Raw genomic sequence first — 12,156 nt, forward strand, 5'->3', positions numbered from 1 at the left:
CCTGCGTCTGTCCTGCCCGCACACCTCGCCCCAGAACGGCAAAGCTGAGCACATGCTTCATTCCATCAACAACATCGTTCGCTCACTTCTCTTTCAAGCTGGCCTCCCTGGATCCTTCTGGGTTGAGGCGCTGCATACAGCCACACATCTCATCAATCGCCACCCCACCAAGACTCTTAGCCATCACACACCTCACTTCGCCCTCTACGGCGTCCACCCATCCTATGACCACCTTCGTGTCTTCGGGTGTGCTTGCTATCCTAACCTATCCGCTACAGCCGCTAATAAACTATCCCCACGATCCGTTCGCTGTGTTTTTCTTGGCTACCCCCTTGAACACAAAGGATACCGATGCTTTGATCCCGTGTCTAACAGGATTATCGTCTCGCTCCATGTGGTTTTTGATGAGCATTCTTTTCCATTTACTGAGTTATCACCCAATGTGCTTGGTGCTGCTGACTTTGACTTTCTGGAGGATTTTTCAGCTTCATCACATGCACCAATTCATCGGCTTTCTGCTCCACGCAACACTGCAGCCGACGCGCTAATGCCTCCACCAGCCGGGGCCTCTTCAAGCGGCCTGGTTCCCTCCGCTGCGGCCCTCTCGCCTGGGCCGACTTCCCCGACCACGGCCCACTCGGCTGGGCCTTCTTCACCGACTGCAGCTCCTGGGCCTGCTTCACCTGGACCGCATGTTGGGACCCTTCATGATGCAACAGAGACGATCTCGGCTGGGCCACATGGGGCGCCAGAGCCAATCGTCCATGGGCCCCATGGGGCACCCACTAGCCTCCCGCTGCCCCCGGTTCCCACACGGGCGGGCAGCACGCGGGCTCCTGGCGGTCCGCATCCTCCAGCCGCACTCGGGATTTCACCAGCCGTCCCCACAGTCAACTCCCACCCGATGATTACTCGGAGCAAAGACGGTATTCGACAGCCCAAACACAAGGAAAGCTTACATGCATCAGCTCTATCTCCCGTACCGCGCACATATCGGGCAGCCCTCGCAGACCCCCATTGGCGTGCCGCAATGGAAGAGGAGTTCGATGCCCTGCGGTCTAATCATACCTGGGATCTTGTTGCGCGGCCACCCGGCACAAACATTGTCACCGGCAAATGGATCTTCCGTCACAAATTCAAGTCAGATGGCTCGTTAGACAGATACAAGGCTCGCTGGGTACTTCGTGGTTTTACTCAATGACCCGGTGTTGATTTTGATGAGACATTCAGCCCAGTTGTCAAGCCTGCCACTGTTCGCACTGTCCTCAGCCTTGCCACTTCCAGGGACTGGCCGATTCATCAATTGGATGTCAAAAATGCTTTTCTCCATGGCAATCTTGATGAGACCATCTACTGCATCCAACCTTCTGGATTTGCTGACTCTTCCCGTCCTGACATGGTTTGCCGCCTCAACAAGTCACTATATGGACTCAAACAGGCTCCGCGCGCTTGGTACAGCAGATTTGCAGGGTTCCTGGTTTCTCTTGGCTTTCATGAGGCAAAGTCCGACACCTCCCTATTCATATACCGCCGCGGGTCTAATTGTGTCTATCTCCTTCTTTATGTTGATGACATTGTTTTGACGGCCTCCTCATCTGCCCTACTCGACTGGACGATCTCGGCACTTCAGTCGGAGTTTTCAATGAAGGACTTGGGTGCTCTTCATCATTTTTTGGGCATCACTGTCACTCGCCAGCCTTCAGGACTCTTCCTCAGTCAGCGACAGTACTGCCTCGAGATTCTTGAGCATGCCGGTATGAGTGACTGCAAACCGTGCAGCACACCTGTGGACACTAGTGCCAAGCTCTCCTCCACTGTTGGTGCTCCAGTCTCAGATCCCACAGACTATCGCAGCTTGGCCGGAGCTCTCCAGTACCTCACCTTCACTCGGCCGGACATCGCCTATGCAGTTCAGCAGGTGTGCCTTCACATGCATGATCCCCGAGAGCCCCACCTTGCTGCCCTCAAGCGGATCCTCCATTATGTTCGTGGCTCCCTCGACCTCGACTTGGTGATCCAGCGGTCCTCCACTCATGAGTTGGTTGCTTACTCAGATGCAGATTGGGCCGGATGTCCTGACACTCGGAAATCTACTTGTGGCTATGCCATCTTCTTGGGTGACAATCTGATTTCCTGGTCGTCAAAGCGCCAGGTCACTGTGTCTCGCTCCAGTGCGGAGGCCGAGTACCGAGCTATTGCCAATGCTGTGGCTGAGACATGTTGGCTTCGACAGCTCCTCCATGAGTTGCATGCACCCCCAGCACGTGCCACTCTGGTCTACTGTGATAATGTCAGTGCTGTCTACCTCTCCACCAACCCAGTTCAGCACCAGCGCACCAAGCACATTGAGATTGACCTGCACTTCGTCAGAGAGAAGGTCGCTCTTGGGTCAGTCCGCGTTCTTCATGTCCCCACGACATCCCAGTACACCGACATCTTCACTAAGGGCCTTCCTACTCCTGTTTTCTGCGAGTTTCGCTCCAGTCTTAACGTCCATTCCAATGAAGCTAAGACTGCGGGGGGGGGGGGGATGTTAGCTACGGTATTTTAGCCCTGCATGGCGCTGCATGGTGCTGATTATTCCTGCCGCTTATTCCTCCTGCCCTCCCGGTATTTGTTTCCATAAGCCGGTCGAGTGGTTATGGCAAGGATGCGGCCTATATATCTTTGCTTCGCATGAGTAATCAGATCATTGCCTTGAGCCCTATCTTCCTCTAACACTAAGCACTCATTCTTCTCTTCTCTAAAATTCTAACACTAGGCTCTCAAATGAGTGGTACAAATGGCTCAAGTGACTGGTTCAAACTCTCCTATAGCATTACCCCTCTATTTATAGGTCTAACTTTTTTGACTTCTAAGTTTTCTAACTTTTTCTCAAAATATTCCTATCTTGTAGTACACTCCTACCTACCACCGAGGGTATTTTAATCTATTTTCTTTTCCATTCATCGGACCGTCGCGGCGCCTTCACGACTTAGCTTCACCTCGACACAAGCTTCATAATGGTGCCACATACTCCTTCAGTCCTCCCACAGTTTTGAGATCAAACCACAAAATCCTAGCACGCTTCTCAAAGCATGACTCACCGCCTTGCTTACCCCTTAAGTAAGCGCTCTGATGTCGACGTGTGTACTCCGTTTTGCGATCCTGACCGCCGGTAAGTCTCTCCCACTCTCGATCCCTCGGGTTGCCTTGTCACTTGCAACAGCTTCCCTTTTGCTTGACTTTGTCAACACGCCGTTTTTATCCATCTTTCATACTTTGCTTGAACTTCACGTGTATAACTAGGATCACCTTTGACTCCACCCAGCCTCCTTGATCGTCTGGTACCAAGCATCCCGCTTAGCTCCGATCATCCCGCGTCGACCATCAAGTTGTATCCATCACCTACATATCATGAGACAAGCAAACATATTTCTCCAACTCCACCTCCAGTTAGTCCAAATCAAAATCATTAGTTGAAAGCATATCAAAGCTCACGCAAAATCAAAGATCATCAAACCAAATAAATACCAATATCAATCGCTCATCACAAGTAAACCAAGGCATATTTCAACTTGGTTTCTCAATTTCCCCTTGATGAGTGCATTGACAACCCTCAAAGCACAAATATTTTGGTTTGAATAAAATTAAAAGAAGAGAAGCTCATCCAAGTGACAAAAACTCGAGAAAGTGCAAAATATTACTTGGTATAAGAAATGATACAAAGGGTCGAAGAGAGGCAAAGACAAGCCAAAAACAACAAAAGAGCAAGAAAAAACTCGAAATTTGAAAATGAAATGCTCCTCTTTGAAGAACGCACATTTTTCATTTTACCCCTTCATTTCTAGATAAATGCAATTTTCTCCCCTTCATTGCATATTTGTGCATATTCACTTCTTTGTGCGTATTGTCCCCCTTTGGCAATGCAAACATCAAGGACACAAGACAATATAAAAGATGTGCAAATAAAATGCAAGCCTACAAAGCTTCATATATAGATCACAAAGCACTTGCAAGAACTAGAGATGTCAAAGCACTATGAGGAGTAAATAATATAACTCAAAGGCACACAAAGACTCAAAGTGATTCCATATCACAATCAGAATCACAATCACCAGGAGTGAAGCAAGTTTTGATCATATTGTTGAATTATCCCCAAGATGTCACCACAAAAGCATCCATAATTTCATGATCATCGTAAAGATTAGAGAAACTGGTGCTATGTCAAATTCGAACTAGGCAACTAAGTTCAACCTGACGGGCTATGCAAACACCCATATATCAATCTAAATCTTAGTTTGACAACATAAAAAAGAACATTCTTAGCACATTAAAGAGCATAAGTTAACTTTTTTATTTGATCATTTAACTATTCTCAAGTGAACTTTAAGCAATAGAGTTCTTACACTAAATAAACAAGGGTCAACAAATAACACTAAATAAAACAACATCCAACGTCCAATTGATCATGGTAAAAAGGAAAAGAAGATATCCGGAGCAATACAAGACTAAGCTTTTCTCTTCCCCTTCGGCATCAAGACACCCAAAAAAGGAAGAAAGTTAAGCCAAGAGAATCAACTACTCATCGCTATCCTCCTCTTCATCGCCCTCCTCTTCTTCTTCATCGGACTCAGAGGCATGAGTAGGAGCGAGATCTTCATGGAATGGATCATTAATCACGTCCTCCTCGCTGTCCACAACCTCGGAGCTGTTAGGAGAGCATGGAGATTGAATGTCAAGATGCCTGTGAATCTCCTTAACTCTCCTGGTGAGCTTCTTCCTTACTGCTCTCTCTTTCTGAACCCTCATTAAAGTGCTCTGGCATAGGCAAAAGATGGACTATAAGATCCATAGGGTGGAGGAAGAAGAAGACTCAGTTGGTGGTGACTCCTCTCTCCTAGAGGTAGGAACACACTTAATCATCCTCACTTGTAGCCCTGTGTGCCTCTGTTCCTTGTGAAAAGTGAGATTGGTAACCTTCTCACCACAACCCATAGCAACCGGAGACAAGTCTCAGTTCGTTTCCCTCGTTGATCATATTGAACCCAGATTTTATCACCACTACCCATAGTAACTATTTTTTACCGATTAATTAAATGAAGTATTACTTGTCGATTTAATTTAAACTGTTGTTCTACTTATGACTTACTGTAGATTAGCTGGCCCATTTGGTGTCAACCTGAATATAATCTTGGTAACCATAGGACATTTGTCTCGACTACTTTATTTACTCTAAGGTGAACACCTTGTTACTAGTATGCTTAGGAATGTGTACTTTACTGTTATTTCATGCTTATTCATAATTAGCTTTGCGAAATGTGTGAAACTCGGTGCGTTGGTGTTGTGTGAGTTATTGGGATGGGAAAACTTACCGAATAATGATAACAGTACGAGAACCTGTTAGACCTGGGGCAAATCAGGGTTCCCGTCGGGAATGCCTTAGGTGTATCAGTGTTGCCTGTGTGGTAGGCTTTGTGTGGAGATGTTTGCCTTGGCTCGATTAAGGACCGAGTTGGTGTGAAATCTTACCTAGTCTTTACAGTATAACCACTCGATCATGTATGTGGCAAGGCTTAGTCTAAACCCTACTGGCTAGTTTACTGGTGTTCCGGAGGTAGGTGTGCAACGGGAGACCATGGAGCAAGTGCAAGTAGGTGCCTGCTTGTCAACCCGTTTGGAGACCTAGTTAAATATCAGGAACCCGTGGTTGGCTTGCGTAGGCGGCTAGTGAGATGATGCTAAGGTAGGTAATGACTTTGTTGACTCGCACTGCCACGATGGTGGTATGTTGCCAAACTCAACTTGTGGGTCAAGTATACCACTCTACAGAGGTAAAACTATTCGAATAGTTATATCCACAGTCATAGGCGAACTATAGTTTGATCACAGCAATTAGCATGGGTTACTTGTGTTCCTTGGAGTGTGAGTGGGCAAGATGTGCCTATTTTTTTGAAATAGGTCTAGCAGTGTACCATGAGTTGCTATGGACGGAGTGTTCAGCGATATTAAAATTTAGACCCTGGTGACCTTCCACCACGGCTGACCACCCCACCCCCCCCACCCCCTCAATTAATGTTGATGATATGATGTTTTCATAAAACCGCTTCACGGAAATTAACCCTTACATGTGTAAACCTAGCTTTTCCAAAAAATTAAACTTATAACCTTACCCTTATTAATACCGCATGCATGTATTTATACCCCCTTGCTATAGGGCAAGGGTTGGGATTTGCTAAGTACGTATGTACTCACCCTTGCTTATGATTTCAGAGGAAGATCCGGACTTCACCGACGTTGATAGTGAGGCTGACGAATAGTCTTGATCACGTTTGCACTAAAGTTGCCTGTGGAGTAGCATGTCACTATGATGTTTCTATTGTGCTCTCCGATAATGTAGATTCTATTGATCACAGGAATTCTTTATGTATTTTTAGGATGGTTAATTTATTTTACCACTTCACTTGTTATATGATTGTAATATCATTTATTGTAAGACTTGTATTTATCGACGACTGATTCAAGAACGTGTGTATATATATAACGGAAGAGCAAACTGTGTTTAGAAAAAAAATTTAATGGCCTAATCTTAGGGGAGTTTGGCAAAAAGTTATAGAAAATGCTAGCAACCTTAGTACTGAACCAAGCGGGCCCTAGCCTCCACTTCTTTGCTCCGGAGCCGGGCTTCTTGATAGGTCTAAGAGGGAGGATCCTGTTTTCCCGGGTTCTTGGTGGCAAACTGCCAGCAGCTTCGGCTCTGGCTACCATGGGACGAGACTGCAACAAGTGCCGGGGCTGGGCTGTGCCATGATTCCTAAGGACAAGACGAAGGGTGATTGGGCAGCATGAGTAAGTTCTCCAGCAAATGTAATTATATTTGTCTGCAGTTGAAGAACTTGAACTGCCTGTTAATTGGGTCCCAACGCAAGTTTCTCCATTCTATCCTATATATAGATTGAATGAAGCAGCATTTTATCCCAACGTAACCAGTGATTCAGATAAGATGAGAGAACACCTACAATTCGACCTGTCATCAATTGTTACTTGTCAGTACTCCAACAGCGACGATACACATTCAATCGCTTAGGAATGAGGAAGAATACTCCACGACAACAATAACATCCACAGGTCACCAAAATAATTCACTGCATCCCATGAATTTGAGAAAGATGCATGACAATGCAGAGATTAAAGTTTTTTCACGGTATTACATGCACATAGAAGCCAAGCAAGTGTGAAGAAAAGGATACCCCAATTGTCTTTACTGATAATTCAAGAGCAAGCAAACATCTAATAAGGGGCTACTACTTTGGTGGCCATTATACCAAGAAAACAGTCTCAGGTAAAGAGTCACACTTCATGATCCCACGCTAAGAACAAATCTGATTACAGTGCTAACAAAAAGGGGAGAAAGAAACAAGGAAACCCAGATCCAGTGATCTCCAATGTCGTCATCCTATCAACTCCTCTTTAGATGGCCATTATATCACCAAAGCTTCGCATGAAGAAGATGGATCCAGCGAACAGACCAACAGCCTTTGCCATTTGCTGTAAGAAAAAAAAAAAAAAAAGAGGGCCGTGGTTTAGTTAGCATGAAAAGAAAAGTTTCTCCACCAACAAGAGATGTTTTCTAAACAACATGGAAGGATTATATCACTATGGTTGAAAGTGTAAACTCCGATTAGCTAATATAATACCTTTATCCAAATAAAAAGGTCAAACAAAGTTATACACGATTCGTGAAGCAAATTTGACGGCCAAAAAAATGTTGTTGAACAAATCAAGGTATAACATAATCAAAACCTAATACGTGGAACTTTGATGTTTTCTGCACTTCAATTCTAATGCAAGACATAATCCTACAAGTTACAATCGAGAATCGTAAAGATTCGATGAGCACAGAGCTCAGTGGCAACGCCGAAGGTTGGGGCCGAGCCGGCGAGGGTTCGAGCCTCCCATCTAGCACCCTGGGTCTCCAATGAAGATTGCATCATAGGGAAGCGTTGTTCAAAAAAAAAAAAAGATTCAACACAGACCATAACGCAGAGTTATGATAATCAATAAAAAAAATCATACATTTTTTCAAAAAAGAAGAAGAGTAGGTTACATAAAACCACATAGTAGTGAAAATCCCTGGGTATCTTGGCTTGTTTCACACATCATCAGGTTGTATGGTTGTAATGTTTCAGAAAATACCACCATAGCTGACAAAACAGCCCCTACCCGTGATGACAGGTTGTTCTCACACCTTCACCTTGGTTTGTTGACATGGTGCTCTGTGGGTGGGACCATGTTGTCAGCCAGGGTGGGATTTCCTAAGGCCAGAATTTTGTGAAACGATAAAATTTGGTGGTTATTTCGTTGAGAAAAGAATCTGGGTTATGTTCCAGAAACAAAGACAGACAGGGTTTTCTGCAACTACGAAAATAGAACCTATGTTTTTGGTAACTTACACTAGAAGATAGGATCTAAATAATCACTTCTGGTATACTTCAATCCAATTCTTGAGACTGATCTAATGCAATTCATTGGCATATCAAAAGAAACTGTAAACAACGAAGATCTAAACCCAATGAGTTGCATGTATGGGCTACACAAACTCATACCCGCGAGCTAATTTCTAAACATGTGCATGCACCTGTTGCCATCACAGGTAAGAAAGGAAACCCACGTCCATCACCCGCGGATATACCCGTATGCCCACTAACAACATAAGAGGCCTCTCATATTCTGGTAAAAGAAGAGCCGCTACAAGCTCATGCGTCTCCGACGGTCATCCTCTTTGGATATTATTGCGTCTCCGATAGTACTCATGTTTAGTAATATAGAAGCATATATTCAAATGTGTATTGGTTACAAATTGTGTTTAGAAAAACTAAAGTAAGTAAGAAATCAAGGACAAAAATAAAACAACGTAGAAGTAGTTGGACAAACCTATTAGATTACACAACTATATAGGCACATATGTCAGATGCTTGGAGCAGATAAAACGTGTGCACGTAAGCTTTTTTATACCTGTGTATGTGGGCTTGTTGGAGACCAATAGGCAAATAATATAACTTAAATCTGCTATTAGGATTTTTACCGGGTGAATATGGGCCTACGTGTGCGGCCAATATCAAATTATTTGGGCCCAAAAAGTAAGAAGGAAAAAGTAAGCAAATAACGACTCCGCTGGGGATCGAACCCAGAATCTCTGGTTCCGTAGACCAGCGCCTTATCCATTGGGCCACGGAGTCGCTTGTGTTGTAGGCCAAATATTTTGTTACATATAATAATTAAAGTATAGTTTATCCTACTGGTGGATGATATTTGACGTGGAATTTTTGTCCACTGGGGGACAGCCACGTGTCTGCAGACGGATCAGGCAGCACAGCTCGACCAAGGACGTGTTCGGATGGTTGCATCCGCCGGTGCTTGCGTCGGCTGGTGCTTGCTCAGCGTATATTGCAGAGAGAGACGACTGTTTGGTTTCCAGGACAGTGCGTGTAGCGTGCATCCGCTCGTGCAAAAATACCTGCATCGGACGCACGCTCGGAAGGACCATCGCTCCCAGGCCAGGCCGAGCGGATGCAGCGGCAGCACAGAAGGTCCACCCGTCAGACGAGGCTCCCATTACCGCAGTCGCGTACCTTCCACTGCGTCTTCTCCCACAGCCGAATCAATGGTGAGTCCGGTCTGGATCTACATCTCCCACAGCGAAGCGGAGCGGGCTGAGGGCGGCCGCCGGGGGAGCGGAGCGGCGCGGGCTAAGGGCGGCCGCCGGGGGAGCGCTGCTCCGGGGGCGTCGCCGCCGTGTGGGGGGGACGCCGAGGGAGGGCTGCTCGGGGGCTCACCGCGGCACGGGCTCACGTCGCTGGGAGGGGGCGCCGGGGAGCGGGCAGCCGGAGTGGGCGCGGTGGCAGGGATGCCGGGGCGCCGGGGAGCGGGGGGAGTCGGCGAGCCAGGCAGCCGGGGGTGGTCGAGATGCCGGGCCGCCGGGGAGCGCGGGGAGGCGGCGATGGGGCCGGTGGGCTTGGCGCAGGGGCCGGTGGACGCAGGGAGAGCGCGGGGAGCAGGGAGAGCAGCGCAGTGCCGAGCAGTGCCGAGCCAGGAGCTGGAGTAGTTGAGCTGCGCAGTGCTGCGAGGGTGGGAGGGGAAATGGAGGCTGCGAGGGTGCTGAGCTGTGGACTGAAAAAAAAATTATATTTCTGCTGCACAACTAGTAGCTAATTTTGGTGCACTGCATTTATTTTTTTATAATTCTGCTGCACAACTAGTAGCTAAGTATTGTGCTGTAAATTTCAGGTAATTTTGGTGGCGTAACATCTACAGCAGAGAACTTTGAAGGTGCAAGGGTGGATCTTGATACTTGTCTCCGTGAAGAAACGAGGTAATTTGTATATGTGGTTTGACATGTTGCTGTATGAGATGAAGCTGAAAGGATATTTCTGATCATATGAACATTTATAAATATAATTACAATTTGTCCGTATTTGCAATGGTTAGATGGATGAGTTGGCTGTCAAGCGGCGAAAAATAATTGCTCATGCTGCGGGAGTTGTTGCTACAATGTGTGCGTACACGTTGTTTTTGTATAGACGTCGAGGTCGTGAAGCACCCATCACCTATGGTCCTTTAGCTGAAAGAGATAAAATTAGAATGGAAAACCTTAGATTCATTTTTCATAATGATGATCGCCATTGTGTAGAACAGCTTCGTATGAGGAGAGCCCCCTTTTTTCACTTATGCACATTACTCAGGACAAGACGGTTGCTTAAAGATACAATTCATAGCTCCATTGAGGAACAAGTTGCCATGTTCCTGCAAGTGATAAGGGCTTTAAGGAGGCGCACCTAAACACAGTTGCAAGAAAAGTGACTGAGCAGTGCGGTGTAGAAGTCAGCGGGAGTCAGGTGTACAACCACCTTCGCAAATGGAGATCAAGGTGGGTGAAAATATGCAAGTTGCGGGACATCAGCGGTGCCTTGTGGGATGACAACACACACTCCATCGTACTAGAGGACGAGCACTACAAAGGCCACATCAAGGTTGATGCATCACAACTGACTTCAGTGTCAAACACTTTAATCTATTTTCTGATAAATACATCTCATATTTGTAGGATCACCCTGCTGATGTTGACTACCTCAACGTTCCTCTCGAGAACTATGAGCAGATGATTGCCATCTTCTCTGTTGGACAGGCCACTGGGAGGTATGCTATGGGCTCCAATGAGCCTTTGGGACCTCCTCCCGATGAGGTGGAGAGCGAAGGCAAGACGGACCCGATTTCGACTGCCACCAATGCGGGGATTATCTTTCCCGAGGTTATTGCAGAGTCCGTGGATGATGACACCAACACCAACACCAACACCCCTCCCCCGCATGCCTCTGAGGAGGTTGCTGTTGGATCGGCGGGGGGGGGGGGGGGGAAAGGGAAGGACTCCTCCAGTGGGGCTGGTTCAAAGAGGAAGAGGGCCATGATCACAGAAGATGAGGCCATCATCTTCAACGGCATGACCGAAGCTATAAAGGATATGGCAGGTGCAATCAAGGCAACCGTCCATGCTGAGGCATATCCCGATGTGTACAATGCGGTCATGAACCTCCCTGGCTTCTCCGAGGATGCATTGCTGGCTGCTCTTAATTGGCTCTATGACCACAAGCCACAGAGCATTGGTTTTGTGCAGATGAGTGCTGAGCATCGTCGTAAGTGGATGAATCGTTGGGATCGCCAAGCACTACTTCACTGACTAATGTGCTTGTCATCTAACACTAACCTTTTGCCTACTTAGTTGGTGGTTAATGAACATTCCTCCACTCTCAAGGCCATATCTATTTATGTAAGATGAAACTGTGGACATCTTCTAATAGCTAAGCTTAGTACATGATGTGGCACTATGGGTTGTGATGATGAAGCGGTCTAAACCTTATAAACTGTTGGCTGCTCATGTGATTATTTTGTGTAAATGTTGGAGGGTTCATGCTTAGGTGCAATATGGACATGTGTTTATTGTGCAAATCAAGTTAGTTGGGCACCTTTCGTTCAACTTGATTCTTGTCTGTTACGAATTAACTCAACATATGTACTGTCTTATTCTATTTAGCACATCAGCCTTATGCCTAAATGCGATCTGCGAGAGATAATACAACAACATATGCTCATCATCTAGAGGACTTGACAAAATTCGAGCCA

At 46.4% G+C, this 12,156-nt stretch overlaps 1 protein-coding gene and 1 non-coding gene across 2 annotated transcripts; one reads left to right on the forward strand and one right to left on the reverse strand.

Moving 5' to 3' along the window:
- Positions 1-9,145: 9,145 nt before the first annotated feature.
- TRNAR-ACG (transfer RNA arginine (anticodon ACG)) lies at positions 9,146-9,218 on the reverse strand. Its single transcript has one exon. It is a non-coding gene; the product is annotated as a tRNA-Arg (tRNA).
- Positions 9,219-9,643: 425 nt separating this feature from the next.
- On the forward strand, positions 9,644-10,084 carry LOC133904567 (uncharacterized). The gene has a single exon (XM_062346051.1). The coding sequence runs from the start codon at positions 9,644-9,646 to the stop codon at positions 10,082-10,084; it is 441 nt and encodes a 146-aa protein (XP_062202035.1).
- The last annotated feature ends 2,072 nt before the right edge of the window (positions 10,085-12,156 follow it).

This window comes from Phragmites australis, chromosome 22 (assembly GCF_958298935.1).
Source record: "Phragmites australis chromosome 22, lpPhrAust1.1, whole genome shotgun sequence".
Taxonomy (NCBI): Eukaryota; Viridiplantae; Streptophyta; class Magnoliopsida; order Poales; family Poaceae; genus Phragmites; species Phragmites australis.

What these genes read in the sequence shown, in the direction of transcription:
- LOC133904567 (XM_062346051.1), top strand. Translation starts at nt 9,644, where the DNA reads ATGGTGAGTCCGGTCTGGATCTACATCTCCCACAGCGAAGCGGAGCGG.